This window comes from Serpula lacrymans (genome assembly GCF_000218685.1).
Source record: "Serpula lacrymans var. lacrymans S7.9 unplaced genomic scaffold SERLAscaffold_16, whole genome shotgun sequence".
Taxonomy (NCBI): domain Eukaryota; kingdom Fungi; phylum Basidiomycota; class Agaricomycetes; order Boletales; family Serpulaceae; genus Serpula; species Serpula lacrymans.
The window spans coordinates 212,755-232,852 of NW_006763305.1; the positions used below are offsets into that span (position 1 = coordinate 212,755).

The 20,098-nt window shown below is 44.7% G+C and overlaps 6 protein-coding genes across 6 annotated transcripts; 3 read left to right on the top strand and 3 right to left on the bottom strand.

The window, feature by feature from the left end:
* Nucleotides 1-37: 37 nt before the first annotated feature.
* SERLADRAFT_352582 (uncharacterized protein) lies at nucleotides 38-1,980 on the bottom strand (the record flags this gene model as incomplete). Its single annotated transcript, XM_007323546.1, has 6 exons — nucleotides 38-261; nucleotides 319-659; nucleotides 710-857; nucleotides 907-1,022; nucleotides 1,077-1,394; nucleotides 1,451-1,980. The coding sequence occupies 6 exons, from the start codon at nucleotides 1,978-1,980 to the stop codon at nucleotides 38-40; spliced, it is 1,677 nt and encodes a 558-aa protein (XP_007323608.1).
* An 8,549-nt stretch (nucleotides 1,981-10,529) lies between these two features.
* On the top strand, nucleotides 10,530-10,863 carry SERLADRAFT_478942 (uncharacterized protein; the record flags this gene model as incomplete). Its single annotated transcript, XM_007323547.1, has 1 exon — nucleotides 10,530-10,863. A coding segment is annotated over one exon (264 nt), but the record flags the coding sequence as incomplete, so codon positions are not given.
* Nucleotides 10,864-11,022: 159 nt separating this feature from the next.
* SERLADRAFT_478945 (uncharacterized protein) lies at nucleotides 11,023-12,983 on the top strand (the record flags this gene model as incomplete). Its single annotated transcript, XM_007323548.1, has 6 exons — nucleotides 11,023-11,160; nucleotides 11,217-11,319; nucleotides 11,388-11,470; nucleotides 11,516-12,313; nucleotides 12,366-12,472; nucleotides 12,529-12,983. The coding sequence occupies 6 exons, from the start codon at nucleotides 11,142-11,144 to the stop codon at nucleotides 12,703-12,705; spliced, it is 1,287 nt and encodes a 428-aa protein (XP_007323610.1).
* A 134-nt stretch (nucleotides 12,984-13,117) lies between these two features.
* Nucleotides 13,118-17,140, top strand: SERLADRAFT_453450 (uncharacterized protein; the record flags this gene model as incomplete). The annotated part of the gene is made up of 20 exons (XM_007323549.1): nucleotides 13,118-13,429; nucleotides 13,488-13,596; nucleotides 13,655-13,856; nucleotides 13,915-14,014; nucleotides 14,070-14,294; nucleotides 14,345-14,422; nucleotides 14,477-14,593; nucleotides 14,644-14,685; nucleotides 14,734-14,922; nucleotides 14,973-15,120; nucleotides 15,174-15,223; nucleotides 15,275-15,455; nucleotides 15,514-15,668; nucleotides 15,727-16,246; nucleotides 16,303-16,510; nucleotides 16,564-16,672; nucleotides 16,734-16,864; nucleotides 16,922-16,943; nucleotides 16,996-17,036; nucleotides 17,093-17,140. 14 exons carry the CDS (start codon nucleotides 13,118-13,120, stop codon nucleotides 15,988-15,990), a joined length of 2,172 nt encoding a protein of 723 aa, XP_007323611.1.
* Nucleotides 15,962-17,140, bottom strand: SERLADRAFT_401850 (uncharacterized protein; the record flags this gene model as incomplete). The annotated part of the gene is made up of 7 exons (XM_007323550.1): nucleotides 15,962-16,246; nucleotides 16,303-16,510; nucleotides 16,564-16,672; nucleotides 16,734-16,864; nucleotides 16,922-16,943; nucleotides 16,996-17,036; nucleotides 17,093-17,140. 6 exons carry the CDS (start codon nucleotides 17,026-17,028, stop codon nucleotides 16,117-16,119), a joined length of 633 nt encoding a protein of 210 aa, XP_007323612.1.
* A 78-nt stretch (nucleotides 17,141-17,218) lies between these two features.
* Nucleotides 17,219-20,037, bottom strand: SERLADRAFT_453452 (uncharacterized protein; the record flags this gene model as incomplete). Its single annotated transcript, XM_007323551.1, has 10 exons — nucleotides 17,219-17,413; nucleotides 17,469-17,723; nucleotides 17,780-18,063; nucleotides 18,118-18,297; nucleotides 18,349-18,430; nucleotides 18,486-18,748; nucleotides 18,803-18,933; nucleotides 18,983-19,105; nucleotides 19,191-19,608; nucleotides 19,771-20,037. The coding sequence occupies 10 exons, from the start codon at nucleotides 20,035-20,037 to the stop codon at nucleotides 17,305-17,307; spliced, it is 2,112 nt and encodes a 703-aa protein (XP_007323613.1).
* Nucleotides 20,038-20,098: the final 61 nt, after the last annotated feature.

The following is a 20,098-nucleotide window of genomic DNA, read 5'->3' on the forward strand; positions in this document are numbered from 1 at the left end:
TGTATATATTCTCATCTACAACCTTACCACGCCTGCATTAAAATACGATCTTCGAGGGAGCAGCCGTGATATCGTCTCGGAAGAATGCACCATATGCACCATGTGTCTTTTTCTTGATAGTCATCGGGAAACTCTTCAGACCATCTGCTGCATTGTCAAAGCCACTCTCCCGAAGAACTCGTGCCAGCTCTCCTGCCAACGCCCGCTCATGATTATCCCCAGTGAAGAATGTGATAGACCTTCCAGTGCGACCGCCACGACCTGACGTAATACATGTCAATATTTTAGCCCAATGTATATATAGCGCATTCCATTTACCTGTCCGGCCAATTCGATGGATGTAGTCCTCAATTGTCAGTGGGAACGTATAGTTGATTACTGTTCCAACATTAGGTATGTCAAGACCACGCGCAGCCACGTCAGTGGCAACAAGAAGGCCGGTTTCACCAGTCTTGAATTTATCTAGCGCCTCCATCCGGGCAGATTGAGACATATCTCCGTGTAGAGCTCCAACATCATATCCGTGCCGTCGAAGTGTGCCCTCTACACGAGAAGCCTCTTTTTTATAGAGTGCAAAAATGAGGATGCGGGCTTCATCAGAACCCTTTTTGGATATCTTCTTGTGCGATAACGACCGCAGCCGTTCAAGTAGCCGTGAGCTATAGATAAAATCAGCTGAAGCACTGACCGAAGGCGATTACACACATACTCTTTATCCCGGACATCGTCAAATACTTCTACAAATTGTTCTACCCGACTGTTGGCCGTGAGGTCATCACTACCTACAGTAACCCGCACCGGGTTTCTCTGAAAGGTACTAGCCAGTCGCCGCACAGCCTCCGGCCAAGTCGCACTGACTAAACTAATATTAGCTTGTCATCCATGAAATCCGAGAGCGCAAATTACACATCATGGTCTGCCGCTCTGCTCCTTGCAAGGTCCGAGAGATAATAGCCCTTATGTCGTTCTCGAAACCCTTGTCCAACATTCGATCTGCTTCATCAAGCACCAAGTAGTTTACCCTTCTCCAAGTTTAGCGAGATAAAAAAGACACAATCAAATAAATAAGTATTCACCGACTGAGATCGCATACACCATCATTGGCGAGGTCGAGAATACGGCCGGGGGTGCCAACAATGATTCGCGTTATCTTTCCGTCCTTGTTAGCGTTGGCTAATGTTTTTACTTGAGGTGCCTTGTCAACTCCGCCGAACACAGCTACACTGGCAATACCGTATTGTGCGCCGAGGGCAAAAAGGGTATCGTGTGTTTGAATGGCGAGTTCCCGGGTTGGTGCGACAACCAAAGTCGTCACAGTTGACTTTCCTTTTTTCTCGGGCGGAGATGATAAGATTCGAGCAAGCGCCGGCAGACCAAAAGCCAGAGTTTTTCCACTACAGTGAATATTAGTTAATAAAATATATGGAAGTTCAATGACATTTTGACTTACCTCCCTGTTTCCGCTATTCCCACAACATCGCGACCTTGCAAAGCTGGCGGCCACGTGCACGCTTGTACAGGAGTGGGCTCCTTGAAGCCGGAAAATGCAGATGATAGGCCTGAGGGGATTGCAAGTTGAGAAAACGATAATATGGGCACCACAGCATCAATATCGTCGGGCGTGTGGATTGTGATAGCGTGTTTTGTCAAGAAATCGTTGACTTCCGTTGCCGAAGGGGCATCTGAAGGTGTAGGATGAGAAACTGCAGCTGAAGACTTTGATGAATCAGATATTCTAGTCGGCCCATCGGTCTCTGTGGATCCATTTTCTTCACCCTTTTTCCGCTTTTTCTTCTTGTCCTTCTTGACAGTGCCAGACTCGGTCGGTTTGTCTTCTTTTTCAGCCTCTTCTTTCTGCCTTTTCTTTTTCTCCTTCTTGACAGAGCTGAGTTCGACCGCGTTTTGTTCATCTCCAGCCTCTCTTTTCCGCTTCTTCTCCTTTTTATCGCGCCTTTCTCCATCTCCCACTAAGGAGCACATTCATTACAAGCTGGAGAAGATGGGATAACGAGAGTAAACGTACATGGATCGTCCACAACCATCTTTACGACAACTTCACAGGCATCGTTTGGAGTCTTTTTGCTCTTGCTCTTTTTCTCCTTCTTTTTTTCACCTGACTTGGAAAAAGAAAATAATGAGCTATATCAGTGATGCTATAATGGCAAGCAACGAACCTTTTGTCTCGACGTTGTCAACAGCAACCTGGTCCGTCGCCTGCTTGTGCTTTCTTGACTTTTTGTCCTTTTTTATATGGACGGTATCTGATGTCGCATCCTCCGACATGGTCACTGGAGAGATGTACACCGTGACACAAATATCAATTCTCATATTTTGTGATTAGGTAAGCTACTGGACATGAGAGATGTGGGCTGACACCACGAGCATGAAAGTGTTCCAGCCAAGCCGGGTATGATTCACACACAAACCTCGATGGCCTGACTGTGATACTTCAAATATTATAAATATATACTTTGTGATAGATTAACTAAAATTAAACCAATGTTTTGAGAAATAGCTGGGATGCTTTGTGCCCAGTTCGAGGCTGACATGCTGCTGGTTCTTTATAAACTAGGTTTGTATTGGCTGAGCTGCTTGTAAGGAATCAAATTTTCTATTGCATTCCTGCCATGTCATGGTTATCCAACCCATTCCCTGTCACTCCTCTCACCATTGGATCAGAAGTCACGGCCGGTACTCTCTTGCTTGTATCCTTCTTTTTCTTATTTTCCTTTCACGCTTGTATCCTATCATACTTACAGTGTAGGAGATTCCTCTCCCATCCTCGAGAAGATATCCCAATGGCATAACTCTGATCAATGTCAGGCAACGAATACGAAGCTATATAACAAAACACAATGCCTGGTCAAGTCCTTGCTGAAAGGCGGTGAAGCAGGGTATGAGAGTTGAAGAGTATCAATATAGGCGCAAATCCAAACTAATATTGAACTAAAGAATAATACATCGAGTATGTACTTCTTTATATAGTGAACAACAATTGTCAGACCGAGAAAGGGAAGAGTTAAGAAAGTGGTCTGACCAATTAACTAACCAATAGGAAAAGAAAGAGAAAGTGGTCCAATCTATCGTATTTACTAATCATATGAGAGAAAATATTGGTAAGAGATGTGCGATTGGCTGTATCAGTAAGCCCATGAGAAGGCGCTGACTCATAGCCTTCCTCGCTTATCAATATCTCTCTGAAGTATTCCCAGACATAGCACTGGATCATTGCTATGTCATTTGGATATCTTCTTGAGGGTCTACAACAGTTCTCCTCCGTTGTAAGTATGATAGGATGTGAGTATGAATGGAGAATAAGAAGAAAAAGGATAAAAGTAATAGAATACCAGCTGTAATTTCTAGTCCAAGAGCGAGAGGAGTGACAGGGAATGACTCGGTGTCGATGATGAGAACTGCAGTTAGAAAACCACACACAAAACAAACCAACACACAATCCTCCCAGATTCCACGGAACTTGTTTATGGGCTTTGCCTCCTAGAACAGTGGAGTGGTCTGGTTGTTTGTGGGGTGGTACGTATAAAGATCCTTCAAAGTAAAACCCAGAGGTGTATGAGTGTGGGTTTTGAGGAGGAGGGATAGTTGAATTTATAGAAGGATAGGGGCTTTGTGACGAGTATAGACGAGCACTACCTTGCTAATCGTAGCACAAGGTAGGTTTGAGGATGACGAGGATGACAAGGTGACGAGGTTCCCAGTGATAGCAGGCTCCTGACGCACAAACTGTAGTGCTCAGAAGGACTCTAATCAAAAGGGATGACAATCACTTTCAAAAAGTGACGAGTGACGATGACAGCAGTTAACAGTGGTAGAAGTGGGAAGTGTTGTGACCACACTGGATCACAAGTAGCAGAGTAGTGAACTTGAGAGTAGAGAAGAAGTCTGGATTGGATTTCTTGTTCTTTTTTTTACAAGGTAAAATACAGGGGTTTATATAGTAAAAGAAAAGTAGGCTATGCACAGTATAGCTGTGCAAAAAGAATGAGAAAGAATATGAAGGAAGGAATGTACGCTGACGAATCCTGCGTAGGTAGTACAGGATAAGATTGTCAAAAAAAGGAAAAGAAAGGGATAGAACAATAAATGCTGTGAGTAATGTCACAGGTTTGTACAGCCATAAAGTAAAGTCCAATAGCAAAAAGAGAGCAGGAAAATCATGATGTCATGGGAAGATGCAGTAAAAAAAGGGCAAGGCAAAACACTATCAGTATCAACACAGTTCCTTTATTGTCAGTCAGGCATTCTAAAAAAATATGTGTCCATAAAAATGATTCAAAAATCAAAAATAATCGCACTGTAAATGAATGTTCTGCTGAAGAAAAAGAAATTGGAGCCACCAGTCCACCACCTAGTCCAAATCCGACAGTTCCATGGCCTTACCAATGGACTGGTTGTGTTGGACCACCTGATCAAACGAGGGAGGGAGAGGAGTAGTTCCAATTTGGAACAAGTGAGTCCCAGGCAGCGTGTGGTAGCTGTAGCTGTAGCGAAGACGATGGACAAAAGATAAGTGTACCCAAGTGAATGGGACAGCAATGAACATGGGCGACGCAAGGGGATGAACCTTCTCCAGCTCAAAAACTACCCACCCACACTCCAACCAGGCAAGACGAGTGACCGATGTTTTGATAGTATATGATGGCAGATCGACGTCATGAAGATGGACCTGTTGCCCTATTTGGACCGGCCGCCGGGGCTTTGCTGATATCAGCAGTGGCACGTGGTAGTCAATGGATCGGCAACGGAAGCGGATAGGAAGTGGTGACATCAGAAATGGTGGGGGTGCAAATAAGATGAGGAGGAGGAGGGTGGAGGTGACAAACAAGTGGATTAGAATGGGGATCCAGAAATGACCGTCAGGTGAGAATAAAAAGGAGAGGAAGGGGCCCATGGTGGGGCTAGGCAAAGGAAGGGGAGTAAGGGAAACAACAAAAGCGAGGGCGCAATGCAATGTGTAGCCAGTGGCGACGCGAAAATTTGCCGAAATGCCGAAATGCCGAAAGTACCGAATGGAAAAGCAAAGGTGAGCGTGACTGGATTGCCTAATAGAGGTGGTGCTGATCAGCCACAAGTTCAAAAAGGGCAATATTAATTACTATTCCACGTGGTATTGTGCCTGTGTGGCGCAAAGGCGAGTCTTTTTGAATATTCGCTTCGTTATTGACACCTGTCCATGCTACCAATCAACTTTGGTGCATGACATCGGATAACCACAACATGATGGGAATGTGATAAGAAAAATTGATTCCTCACAATCAAGAGTTGTGCTCAGGAACACTTCAGTGGGGCATCAATCAGCAATACAGACTGTGACTCAGCACCTTCCCATGAGTCACTGATCCAGCTAATTGTACATCCCTTACTCTCTTTTTACTATTGGATAGTCATTTGGTCAGAACACTTTCTTATTCTTCCTCTTTTCAATCTGATCCTCACTATTTGCTATATAAGGAGTAGACACTCAATGTATTATTCCTTAGTTCAATATTAGTTTGGATTTGCATTTATACCGATACTCTTCAACATCAATACTCTGATCCACCGCCTTCTACAAGGACTTGGCCAGACATTTGTCGTTGTTACTGTATATAGCTTTGTGTTCATTGCCTGACACTGCTGACTTTTCAAAGAACCAGCAGTGTGTCAGCTATTTCTCAAAACATTGGGGTAAAATTTTAGTTAATCTATCTGGAAGTCCACTATGTTGGTGGACAATATTAAGGAAAAGATGGAGAATTGGAATTGAGATATGATAAGAAGGGGAGAAAGTAGTCTACTGTACAAGGTGTCAAATGACAGGTTATACAGTATAGTAAGGTATAGAATTCCAATGTGTTTTTGGTGATGCAATGAACTGGTATAATGTCATGTAATCATGAGTTGTGAGCTACACGTATGCCCTGTCCAGCCCTGAATTTTTTGTTTTTGTTTTTATGTCATTCCTCCAGCCAATCATCAAGCACCTGAAAGTCCTCAAGAGCTGAACATTTCAGCCACTTGTTGTGTTTTGGGGGGAATTCAGCCAGCACACAGGGTATTGAGTATTACACCCTATCTTTTATTTGCCAATTATGTGGTCAATAAAGGCTTCTTGCTGGCCATCAGTGGTGAGGACAGGTCCCGGACGAACAAAGGTGTGGGAAGGAAGTTGGAGTAATCAGATTTTTGGACCTTTAAATTTCATTCTCCACTTTAACTTTCTTTCGTAGTTTTCACACACTGTGCCATGCGGCACTCTCCACTTCTGTTCAAACTCCACTTTCTCACGCTGCACTGCTTTTCTTTATTCTTAGCTATAAGTCTCTCATGCAGTGGGGCTGGTCACACGGGCTGCACTCTATGACATCATCAGCCACTGCCTTCATCAACTGTATAGTACATATGTACAAATAGTCTGTAGTAGTATAAATACCCCAATAGATCAAGGAGACTCCTCAGCAAGTCCTCCTGTTATTTACCCATAACAAACTTGGTCCTACCCTAAGGGAGATTACTCTCTCCTTCACTCACCCCTCTTTTCCTGTCTTCACTGTGCGCCAGAGTATACAAACTTTGGTTGTTACAACTATTGGATTTAGCCATGTGACCTCACATAGCCACCTGACCACAGGGAGTGCATAAAGGCAAAGTGGACCAGCCAGGGATTGATTCCAGGACCTCTGCCTATGTATGGCGGCACTCTAACCAACTGAGCTACCAGCCCTTGTACTAATGTCAACTCATGATGTATGTTGTGTTACGATAACACATTTTCGGACCTTTCCTTTTTCATTCTCCACTTTAACCTTTACTGTAGTTTTCACACTCCGTGCCATGCGGCACTTTCCCTTTTGTTCAAACTCCTCTTTCTCGCGCGGCACTGCCTTTATTCTTAGTTTAGCTACAAGTCTCTCACACAGTGGAACTGGTCACACAGGCTGTGCCCTCTGACACCATCAGCCACTGCCTTATCAACTGTATAGTACAACATGTACAAACAACCTATAGTAGTATATATACCTTAATAGATCCAGGAGACTCCTCAGCGAGTCCTCCTGTTGTTTACCCACAACTAACTCGGTCCTATCCTAAGGGTAACCACTCCCCTCACTACCTTTATAGTTAGTTCTAGTTGTGCGCCAGAGTATACAAACTCTAGGTTGTTATTTTATGTTGTCTAACAAGGCTAACAGGCTTTGACCTTGACTATTCTAACGGCCACACTGATAGTATGTCTATCATTTGAACCATCCAGAAATAGCACTTTTATTCTCTCTTCTGAAGTGCAGCAAGATGGTGCAACAAAAAGTTGCCCATTTGAAAACACTGGAACACGTACATCTGTAAGGACCATTTTATTATTTCCTTATCGTCTCTGTCTTGGTTCTCAAACACTTTTCCCATTACACCTCTGGCTCTAGGGCTAGAGGTATCATTTGCTATTTTACTTCTCATAGCCCTCACAGGCTTTCTCAACCATTGCTACCACTTTATATCACAGATCAGAGACTGGGTATCACTCCCAGCTAGCCAGCACAATGGGTAGAGACTGGTAGTAGGCATCTCGCCAACCAGCTCCAAGCCCCATCAGTGCCTGGATATACTAATAGACACTTTAGTCAGGATTGTACCTCATCATGAGGATACAGTTCCTGAACATGCGTGACAACACCTATTATTAGTATAACTCTCTCACCTGCTGATTAATCATTCAAAGTTGTACGATAGTTATTCCTTTTTCTTATTGGTCGATTTATTCCTCAGACCACTTTTCGTTTATTCCCCTTTCAGTCTGAGGGACGGACAGTTAGCTATATAAGCCCTACACATCTCATGTATAGTTCTTTAGCTTTCTATTACTTGAATTATCCGCTTTACCTCTCATCAGAAACCTCTGAGTCTACTCCTATATCCTCTACTTGCTATATTCACTACCATCTGTCGATCACAAGACTCATTGAAACTCTTACTCCCTGCAAGTGCAGTGGGAGACAGGTTTTGTTTTTGTTATAGTTTAATGTTGCCTCACAACATCCAGCCCAACCTGTGTCACTGATTGCCCTTGAGATTTGTGAATGGTCATTGTTACAATACACAATTTTTGGATTTCTAACTTTCAAATCTCCTCTTCAACTTTCTTTCTCTTTTTTGTGCCATGCAGCACTTTCCTTTTATATCAAATACCATTTATCCTTTTACTTTCTCATGCAGTGCCGCCTCCTTTTATTTATACTCACATGGTAAAGCTGGCTACACCCTATGACATCATCAGCCACCACAATTAGCAATTGTATAGTATATATGTACAAACACCTTATAGTGGTATATAAACACAATAGATCCAGGAGACTTCTCAGCAAGTCCTGATTACCCTCAACTAACTTGGTCCTATCCTAAGGGAGTTTATCCACTCTCTCACTCACTCCTCTTTGCTTGTTCTCTCAATAGTGGGAAGAGGAAGTGTACAACCTATCAAAGGAGGGAGGTTCTCTTCACTAATGTTGGTAGACACTAAGAGAGAATTCGCTGAGTCCTTCCCATGTATTGCTCAGGTATATATACTACAATACATGAGGTACTGTACAGTTGTAAATACAGTTTGAAGTCCAATGTCTAGCATGTGACCAGTCACATGTTGAGTCTAGACACTGGTCAGGTGATGCATCATGTGACTGGTCATGTAACTATGAAAAGTCCAAAAAGTAAAGTAAAATAAATGGTCATGTGATCAGTCACATGATTTGGAAAATGAAGAGTAAAAGTACAGAAAAGTAAAGTGTAAAATGGGTGCTGGTATATCAATTGTAACATCCATGCTACCGATCAACTTTGGTGCATGATATCAGTTGCCTTGTACCACACATGATCAGTGTTGGACTTCTCAAACTGTATGCGCAATAATTGCACTGTGTCAGAACCATGACCTGCAGAGTGTTCAGAGTTACAGAGTACAGAGATGGGGTAGGGGGTAACAGAGTACAAGATGGGGAATTGGCTTAGCTCATGCGCTAGGCCCTTCCATGAACCTTGGTCCCTAACGCGACGGAAATGGACAGAGGAGAATAGAGGATGAAAAGGGAGCAGAGTAAAGACCCTTCAGAGAAGGATTGGAAAACTTAGAAAGGGACTTGTAAAAGAAGAGGGAATCTAGTTGATATTTGAACTGTAGGAATGGAGTACAGGAGCTACAACTTTGTACTGTCGGAGGAGTAGGGGCTTGTAAGGAGTAACTTATAATGCAGGTATGGAGTTCCATGCGGACAACTATCTAGCAAGAGAGAAATATATATGCAAGGAGTGTATTATAAGGTCTAAATTACAGAGTCCATGAGGAGTATGGGAACGGGAGTCTGGAGTACTATGTGGGGGTGGGGCATGAGGCTATGCCAACTGGCAGGCCATGAGAAGTGTAATCTTGAGAATACCAAAGATTTGGGAGGTTTGGATTTTGGGAAATATCTCCTTTGGAGATGCCGGAGTCCTGTTCTCTGACACACCACACCTTTGTACTCCCTTACTATTAGGTTTTCCTTTTCTTTGGCACAACGGGCCTGGGATTGTTATAGATCACAAACTGTGCACTGTAATTCCCAAAAACACCACAATCAACTTACAGTATTATCCTCGTCTACTGTACTTGAAATGTCTCCACCACATTGTGTTACAATTGACATACCAGCACCTACTTACACTTCACTTTTTGTACTTTTACTTTTCATTTTTCAAGTCACATGACTGATCATGTGACCATTGTCAGAACTGTGGCCTCTTCGGAGTAACGGGGCTGTGGAGTACAGAGGGCGGAGTAACGGAGTATGGAGGACGAGATGGGGAATCGGCTTAGCTCATGCGCTAGACCCTTCCATGGACCTTGGTCCCTAGCTTATTGGAAGTGGATGGAGGAGAAGTAGAGGATGAAAAGGAGCAGAGTAAAGATCCTTCGGAGAAGGATCAGAAAGGACTTTAGAAAAGGACTGGTAAGAAAGCGAGGGAATCTAGTTGATAATCAAACTGCAGGAACAGAGTACAGGAGTTACAACTTATATACTGTCGGGGGAGCAGGAGCTTGTAAGGAGTAACTTGTAATGTAGGTATGGAGTTCCATGCGGAAAATTATCTAGCGAGAGGAGAAAGTATGTGTGAGTAGTGTATCATAAAGTCTAACTACAGAGTCCACGAGGAATACTAGAACGTGCGAGGAGAAATGTATGGCGGACTAGAAGTCCGGTGCAGGAATATTGGAGTGGACAACCAGAGTACCATGTGGGAATGGAGTGTAGAGTTATGCCGAATGGCAGACCACGAGGAACATAATCCCAAGTATACCAATGGTTCGGGGGTTTCGGGCTCGGAGAACAACTCCTTCGGAGATGCTGGAGTTCTGTCTTCCGGTACGGATATGACAGAGCCACGGGTTAGTCTGCCTTGCTTACCTAATTCAATATACGATGACAGTCGATCATATCTTGCAGCCACGGGTTGGAACTCGTACCTTGGCTGGAACCCTTTCATGCCTGTGGTGCTGAGTATTTGCGATGACTGAGCTCACGTGCTTTCTTCTGTAGCCGAGACGCGGTGTCGCCACTATTGTACGCGCTATTATGCTTGCTGCGACATCTCACACATCTTACACTGACATTTCTTTCTTTTCACACCTGAGCGCCCCGATGTCTGGCGCGTCAATGACCACGGTATCTGTAACCACGCGTAAAGCGTGGAAAGCGCAGATGCAGGAAACGCAGCACCAGTCTGAACACATACTCCAAGACGCCACCGTGCCCGTCCCACCCACTACAGAATCCACAAACACATACAGGGAGCACCATGAGACAGATATTGACACTGATAATGTCGTTAAACCGGTAAAGAAACCTCGCATCTCACCCCCTCTAAAGACTGTCAGATCAACCACGAAGAGAAAGAAAACAAGGCCTCATTCTGGATCTTCAAGTTCCTCACGGGCGTCAAGTCGGCAGCGTACGCTGCTCCCTGAACCTGAGTCCATCTACAGATGTAGTCGGTCGCGCTCTACTTCTTCGTTTCCCTCTGCTACAGAAAACCATGTGCATCGCCAGTGTTGGACAGAAGAAGGTGGCACTCCAGGCCCCGATTTCGTGAGCTCTGAGGTCGTGGTTAGAGATCTCATGCGGACATATAAAGGCTGTAAGTGTTCAAGGGCATGTTGTCCTCTCGAAGTGCCTAACTCATCCTTATCTCAGATTTCAAAAATTTAGATGATCCTGAGGATACTTCTTTTGAGCCCCATCCGACCAATTACCCAGTTACCAAACTTGAGTACCCAAATAACGATGCTTGTGAAAGGTAGATGTGTGCCATCTTTTTTCCCCCTTGGATACATCTTCTTATATCCTATTACCTTCATCTTTTAGCTTCATTCTACTTACTCCCAAGGATAAAAATCATTATGACCCCATCATGTGCCTAGAACTCTCATTACACGCTATCATCAAATGTAAGGATTCATTTTTTGAAAGAATCTTTTCTGACCTCGTATCAGCTTATTTGACACCCGCACAACAGTCCCTCTTTGGAACATTCCCAGATGCCATGTTCTCGGATACCTCGTCACCCACCCCTTCCCCTCCCTCATCTTCCATAGATCTCCCACAGGATGCGAGCACTGAAAACTCTACTCTTCCAGTCCCTCCAGTCACTGACTCTGATAGACCCGATCACCTGAAATTATTTCAGCGTGCACTTCGTCGACGCGACGGCCTTCTTTTCCAGAAAACTATGACTGATATCAATCACCTCTTGAGAACGCTCAAATATCCTCCTCTTCCAACCGACCCTTTCGCCTCTAGCCCAAATAATATATTTCGAGAAACTGTCAAAACTTGGACATCTGGTATTCCCTATGATGTTCTCACACGAATAATTGATGAAACGTATCAGCGATCCGTTGGTCCCCATGTCCATACATTGAATCGATACTCAGCATTCTCCTCAGAAGTATATGGCGAACTCATGCCATCGCTTACATCCGAAATCATCTCTCTTACTGGAATAAATACGAATTCTCTACTTATTGACCTTGGCTCCGGCGTTGGCAACGTCGTTATGCAAGCGAGTTTGCAAAGTGGCTGCCGAAGTTTTGGCATTGAGCTCATGCAGGCACCTGCTAAGATAGCCAAAGAACAGCTACAGCAGTTTAAAACGCGTTGTCGAATGTGGGGAGTTTCCATGGGCGAAGTTGAGTTAGAGGAAGGCGACATGTTAACTAGTGCAAGAGTGACAGAGCTTCTGCCCCAAGCTGACGTTGTTTTGGTCAATAACAAGGTTTTTTTGCAATCTTGTGCGTATTGCTGTGTTTTTGGGAGTATGTCTGACCTGAGTTTGTATCTCAGTGAACGAGGCTCTTCGTCCGAGGTTTCTCGACCTCAAAGAGGGAGCTATTGTCGTTTCGTTAAAACCCTTCGTGTCATCACTAAATGCACGCGTCACTGAACGGAATGTAGGTCATCGAAACCTTACCAGAGTTGACTATCTAACCAGGTCGTACGTGCTTAGGTGGATGATATCAGTGCGATTTTCGAGGTGGTTGAGCGTCAATATCGGTCTGGCGGTGTCTCGTGGGGAAGCAATAGTGGATGCTACTATCTACATCGGGTGGACCGTGCAGGTTATGCTGGAATCAGACAGCGCTTTGAAGAATCGCGAGCTAGAAGCAGTCGCTCAAGACGCTAGTATGGTTAGGGATTGCTTGGAGGGCTAGGTTGGCCCACACTGGGAGACAGTAAGGGTTCCTGTTCAAATCCCATTTTCACTTATCTTTACTCTATTACCAAATACCACAAGCTCAGCACTGTTCATGTACACAACTTTGAGGATCATCCACAGTAGTATTTTGTATGCATATTAAATGATTACCTGACCATAGTTTTTGGGTGTTACGGTTACTTATCCACTTCCATTACTATACTGTTATTGTTGTTGTTGTTGTTGTTGTTGTTTTGCTTTGCGCCACGGTTCTATACGAATCTTGAATCAGATGTATGTCATTCTATGCTCTCGTGGCAATCACCACACTACAGGTAGTGGTATATACATATTGGCGCTTTAGTCGCATGAAGCTATTCAGTCTTGCATTGTCTACGCCATGACGGACAACCACAGGACCACCTACATCCCTGCGAACCTGCTGCCAGTTGTGGTCCCCCCAGACTCCTACGACGACTTTCGGTCCAAAAGTACTCCTCTTATCATTGACAACGGGTCGACCAACATACGCTTTGGTTTCTCCACCGCCTCTTCCCCTCACTCAAACCTGAATGTCGTCGCCAAATACAAAGAACGAAAATATAATAAGCCTCTACTCTTGTTCGGTGATGCCATCGACGCGGAAAGCGGAGCCAAAGGACAGGCAAGAACTCCATGGGAGGGGGATGTGCTACTCAATTTCGATGCACTAGTGCGTTCTACTCTACACTCTTTCTACGGGTTTGAACAGTTTTCGTGGGTACACATAGGAGAATGCATTGGACTATGTTTTCATACGTCTTGGCATAGACACTTCATCGGTGGAACATCCGATATTGATGACTGAGAGGCTAAGTTCCTCATTGCACTCTCGAGCTTGTGTGTGAAATCTCTCGTCTGGCACCAGCTTTCGCTGACAGTGTTGTATATGTTATAGTGACCTCAGAACTCATGTTCGAGCAGTATTCGGTACCCTCTGTGACATACTGCGTGGACTCCCTCATGTCCTTCTACCAGAACAACAAGCCAGGCTCTTCTGAACGTTTCACATCGGATGGTTTAGTCGTCTCATTCAACACGGCGTCAACTTCAGTCGTGCCGGTTGTGGAAGGTAGAGGTATTATGAGCCACGCTAAGCGGTCAGCGATATTCGTCTGCCGTCAATTCTCGCCTTCCTCACCTTTCTTCTGCATTCAGAATACCATGGGGCACGCAACAGTCAACCGACTATCTGCTAAAGCTCATACAACTAAAGTATCCAAGTTTCCCAACGCGGGTGACCTCAACACAAACCAATGTACTCACGTTTCTGATACCCGTTCGGATTGTATATTCACTGACGCGTTCTATAGTGGATGCTTCGCAACTTATGTGAATTCGCAACAGACTACCCTGCCCTGCTGCGCTCTATGAAGAATCCGCTGCATTTACGCGAATCGGAATATATAGTTCAATTTCCATTTGCCATACCTATTGTGGAAGAAAAAACAGAGGAGGAGCTGACGCGGATAGCGGAGAAAAGGAAAGAGCAAGGCAAGAAGCTGCAGGAAATAGCGGCTAAGAATAGGATGGAGAAGGTAGTGTCCTCTTCTTCACTTTGAAACAGTTCTCATCACGCACTTCATAGTTAGTTCAAAAGGAAAATGACCTGCAATATCTCAACAACTTGAAGGAAGGCCGTTCAGATAACAAGAGAGAGTGGATAGTAAGCTCTCAAGGCTACATATCCTGCTGCCCAAATTGACTGAGAGCCAATTAGAATACTCTTCAGTCCGAGGGTTTCGAAGACGAAGGAGCTCTGGATGATATTATAAAGAAATTGGAGCTCGATCTCAAACGAGCCCGAAAGAAAGAAGCGGATGGAGACGACAGTGTTGTGAGTAAATCCACATAATGGCCCCACTCTAGATTATAACCTTGAACCAGGAAGAACCATCATTTTCTCTCATTGAGGTTCCTGATGTTGAGGTAGGTTGTCATTACTCAGACCTATAACCAACTTGACGTGCTTTCTAGTTGGATGAAGAAGGTCTGAAGGAGAAGAAAAAGCAAAAGTTAATGAAGGCTGGGTTCGAGGCACGTGCCAGGGCTAGACGAGAGAAAGAGAAGGAAAGAGAAGAAAAAGAAGCTGATGAAAAGCGCGATGAAGAAGAACGGGAGAGAGACATTGGGAAATGGTCAGGTAAACTACGACAAGAACAAGAGGTGAGACCAGATATTTCTGCTACCATCATGCTGCTGATGAATTTTATCAGGCAATCATGAATAGGATTAAGGATAGAAATCGACGAAAAGCTGCGTTAAGTGACAGAAAAAGCGCAGCGGCTCAGGCGAGGATGAAGAGCATTGCAACGTTAGCTGCTGATGACCGAGTTCCGAAAAAGAAGCGGAAAACTGGAGCAGGTATGTACTCTCACTTTCATATTTGTCTGTTGTATTTATTTTGCTTTTCATAGAGGATATGTTTGGGGCAGATGATGAGGACTGGGCGATCTACCGCAAGATTGTATGTTGTTGTCTATTCACAAATTAAGGCATACTCATCGACCTGTGATAGAATACGGCGGCGGCATCGTCAGACGAGGAAGATGACATAAATCAGTTACAGACAATCGAGCTTAAGCTCTTGGCTCATGATCCAACTTTCACCACTGAACACACACATGCTTCGATAGCCTCACAGCGATCCGCCCTCATTTCAGCGTTTAGGCCTCGATATGAAGAAGGTGATATTGAAGGTGTGTTCTGCAAGCATCGTTGTGTTTGATTAAGATTTGACCATAATGAAAATAACAGGTAATACCCGAATACATCTCAACACTGAGAGATGGCGGGTATGCGAAGCGTACTTCTCACCTGGAATGGCTGGTGTCGACTCTGCAGGTGTGGGAGAAGTGATCCAGAATGTATTAGCACGATTTTCAAACAGCGATAAAGCACGCTTAGTGAAGGTTAGTATAGCTCTCTTGCCTTACAAACTCAACATATCCATAATGCCTCCGACCTTAGAACGTTTTCGTGACCGGATCTCCTTCAAAGCTCCCCGGCCTAATACCCAAATTACATGCCACTCTACGGCCCATCTTGCCACCAGAAATGCCGTTGGAGATTATAAGAGCAGTTGATCCAGAGATTGACGCTTGGAAAGGTATGGCAGCCTTCGCTAACACCGAGGAGTTCGAGCGTGTTGGAGTCACAAAGGCAGAATATGAGGAATGGGGCGGAGAAACGATCAGGAGATGGTGGGGAGGGAACTGGAATTCATCCATGTAGTCTTGCCAATGCACGTACAGGACAATAGTACAATATGGCTGCAGGTGAGTAGCAGAAAGCAGAAAAAATATCAAAACAGCCAAGTGGCGTTCGTCTACATGACATGTACAGAACGCGAGGTACCATCTACGAACAGCAACCTGTCGTCGTCTGCGTCGACGGTTGATTCACTTTCACAGACCCGTCGGCACTGGGTGAACCTCCGGCCGCAGCTGCAGTATCAGCCTGTGTGTCAATGAGTCGAGTTTTGATATCCCTGCAAGCAAGCAAAATAATTAAGAAAACACGAGAAAGGCCAAATATATATCTCACCTGGCAAGAGTAAAGAAAGCTTCTTCCACGCCGTCGTTTACCTTCGCTGACGTCTCCATAAACCTGATGCCAAGTTCCTCGGCCAATTCCCGACCTTGTTCCTCAGTGACGGCTCGTTTGTCTGTCCAGTCAGACTTGTTACCGATAAGGATCTTGTTGACGCCTTCCGAGGCATGTTGCTCTATATTTGCGTGCCAGGTACGAATATCTTTTGGAGACGGGCTGTTACGGAAACTATTGAAGTAGTGCAGGTCGACTTACTGTTGAATGATCGTTCGTCGGTAACATCATATACAAGCAAGATACCCATGGCGCCACGGTAGTAAGCGGTGGTGATTGTTCTAAACCGTTCCTGACCTGCAGTATCCCACTAGGGAAATAGAGCATATGACATGTGGGATTGCATTTAAGAAAGCAGTTATCAGGCGTACGATTTGCAGCTTTATGCGCTTTCCATCAAGCTCGATTGTCCGAATCTTGAAGTCGATGCCGATGGTGGTGATGAAGGAAGGCGTCCAGGCGTCGTCACAGAAGCGCAGCAAGAGACATGACTTTCCGACACCTGGCCCAAGTATTGGTCTCAATCACTTGTGAATCTCAACAAGAGCAATAAAGTCACCTGAATCGCCGATTAAGAGAAGCTGGAGCGAATGTAAGATGCGGTGCGACTGCGAATTGCCAGAGAATGCTTACCTTGATGAGAAAATCATAGTGGGGAGGAGGCATGCTGAGAACTGGAAAGAGGTAAGATGGAATAAAGAAATCAAGGATAAGGACATTGGAGTCTTACAGGAGTATACTGGATTATCTGCACGATGGTGAGTAGCGTGCTGTCCTCGAATACCATCCCGCACCAGAACAGCCCATTAACACTTCCAACTCCGCAGTCATTACGTAACCTTATTATGCTTAGCGCTTAGCTCCCAGAAAAATACATTACAAGACTTCACTTTTAATGCTATACATATTCTAAAGACACCAACATACAATATAGCGACCTTGTCATAGAAAGGCTTTTGCTTGCAGATTCCATATCTTTGCATAGTGACCTCCCTTCTTCAAAAGCTCGTCATGTGTGCCTTCTTCTTCTATCACAGAGTCGTTCATATACCTAACAAAATTGGGTAAGGCCATTATTGGTCAAGGAACGGTGTCAGGTATCTTACAATATCAGATCAGCGTGGCGCGTCAAATTTCCAAAACGATGTGACGAGAACACCATCGTTTTATTACCACGTAATGCTCTCAGTCTTTCAAATAGATCTTGAATATGGATCAGAAACAGCATGTACACGAAAGCTATACAAACGGACTCACCGTGTTCAGCCGTGGGATCTAGAGATGCACTGGGCTCGTCAAAAAGTAAGAGACCCACTGAAGGCTCGGAACCAGAAATTAGTGATCGCATGAATGTGCGAGACCTGTGGATGTTTGTTAGCTGGATGATCAAGGCCGGTCAGAGCATTGAAAACCTTACACAGCTAGTCGTTGCATCTGGCCACCACTCAGTGTTGCTGAACTGGTAGACTGCATTCTCCCTGCACCGCGTACATGGCTGTAATCGACCGGTCTGCCAAACAGTGACGTGGTCCCTTCGGGAAGACTCGAGTAATAATCATGGACCGGTCGATCAAGGTATGTATCAAAACCGTCCGGAAGACGATTGACAAATTCTTCTGCTCCTCCTAACCTTGCGGCTTCACGTATCTTGTCATCGTCGAGTGCATGAGTGGGATCACCAAGGCCGATGTTCTCTTTTATCTGATAGAAACAGACATAAGCATACGAAGAGAGTAAGATGGGAAAAAAACATACGGATAGTGGAAAGTGCGTGTAATCCTGGAAAAGCATAGACATCGCACGGCGTAGATCCACAAGCTTCAAAGTGCGTATATCTCTACCGTCCAGAAGGATCTCTCCTTCGAGAGGATCGTATATGCGCGCGATCAGTTTTAGTATTGTGCTCTTTCCAGAGCCGTTCACACCCACGATAACCTGGATGGACTGTAAGGAGAGGTATACGAGCGCTTAGTGAAAAAAGCTCACACAGAGTTGTCCTGGGTTCAATTTGAACGACACATTGTGGAGAGCATATTTTTCAGCGTCAGTGTACTTAAAGGAAACGTTTCTGTACATGTTTTGTTAAGCACCGATGTAGGATGGTAGATGAATTGATATCGTACCTAAATTCGATTAAAATACCAGAGTCTAAGGTTCTTGAATTTTCTGGGAATGGCTCTTTGCCATCCAAAATCCGATTTGGTATATGGGCAATTTCGTAGAGTTTGCGGACACTTGAGTACTGCTCGGCAAGAGAGAATGATTCACCAAAAAACTGGAATAAGCTCGAGCTGAATGAGCTCGATGCCTGGTTTATGAGAGTCAACGAGGCGAGGGAAAGAGGTATGGAGGCAGGATATTGAACAGCCCGCAGAGTGAACACGATCTATATCTAAACTTTAGAACTTTGATTCCGCCAGGCCCTATTGAAACGGCTCACCTGAGGCAATTCTCGTAGAGGCTCTTTGAGGATTGATGCAAACGTCAGTCTATCCCGTACAGCATACAGTCTGCGCATTTCATGGAAGTCGCCTGCATCATCACCCACACGACTGGTGGAGTCCCGAAATTCTAAATAAAAGTTCACGTATCGGTAGAGTATCAAGACGAGTGTACCCACGAGAGGTCATATATTCTGACATATTCCCAGCGACGACTTCTTTGCGATGAGAAGCGTCATTAATAACTTGCTTTAAGCCTTGCATTCTAACGTAATCGGTGTTCTTCGTCGTTGCTGCCCAGACTGAGAGAAATGGGCATTACACAAAGCATGGAGCATGAGCAGAAGACTTAGATACCTGAAGTATTGAAGACAGAGCGTTTCATACTATACCACTGGAATACAGATTGCGAGAAACTCAGTACAGCCAGCAGAGGACCATCTCGCTGATCACGTAGAACAGCAAATAATACTGACAGTTGCGATATCAGGCGAAGTGCAATGGTGAAAACTGTAGAGGTCATTTGAATTGTTTCCCATGCGACGCTAGAGTTCCAGGAAGTGGACCAAGCTGCTTCAAGCTGTCTCTGAACAGCGGGATCTTCATAAGTAGGCACATCTAGACGGGCCATAGAGTGGTAGATGTGAGTAGAATAATATTGTTTGATGCGCATGTTAAGAGGGAGCGCCAAACGGCCCCGTGCATACTGTAGCAAACGTGATGCTATTGTGCAAGCAATCCTTCCTGCAGCGACGTGCAAAAGCAGCTGTTTATCAACATCTCGCTTCTCGACGGCAATTTCTACCTGAAATTATATTACGGTAAGAGTATGAACCATGCGATATTGTGGAATGACGCACCAATTGAAGGAGTTGACCGGAATACCTTGAGCATAAATTTAGCACTGGTATGGAAGACAATTAGGATGACATTACCACAGGGAGATTGCGGGAATCAGAGCGGCTACGATTTCTGCTATCATATAAAAAGACAAGAAAATCCAACAGCGAGGAATGCTGGTGATGTCTTTGATCATTTGCCAGACATATGGTATACTATGGGACATCTGCAAGACTGTTTCCAGCCTGGACGAGCCCGGAATGCGTGCCAGTTCTGGGTGTTTTTCTTCATAAAGGTCCCAGACGCCAATGCGAGTGTGTTTGACGTTGCGGACGTCCTCCGGGTCGAATCTTCCTGGAGCTGTACTACGGCCTCCGCGTTTTCGTTTTGCCATGTCAGGAATATCAGTCGTACCAGTGCAATATGCGTGTCAGGTCGTGAAATAGGTTCGTAAG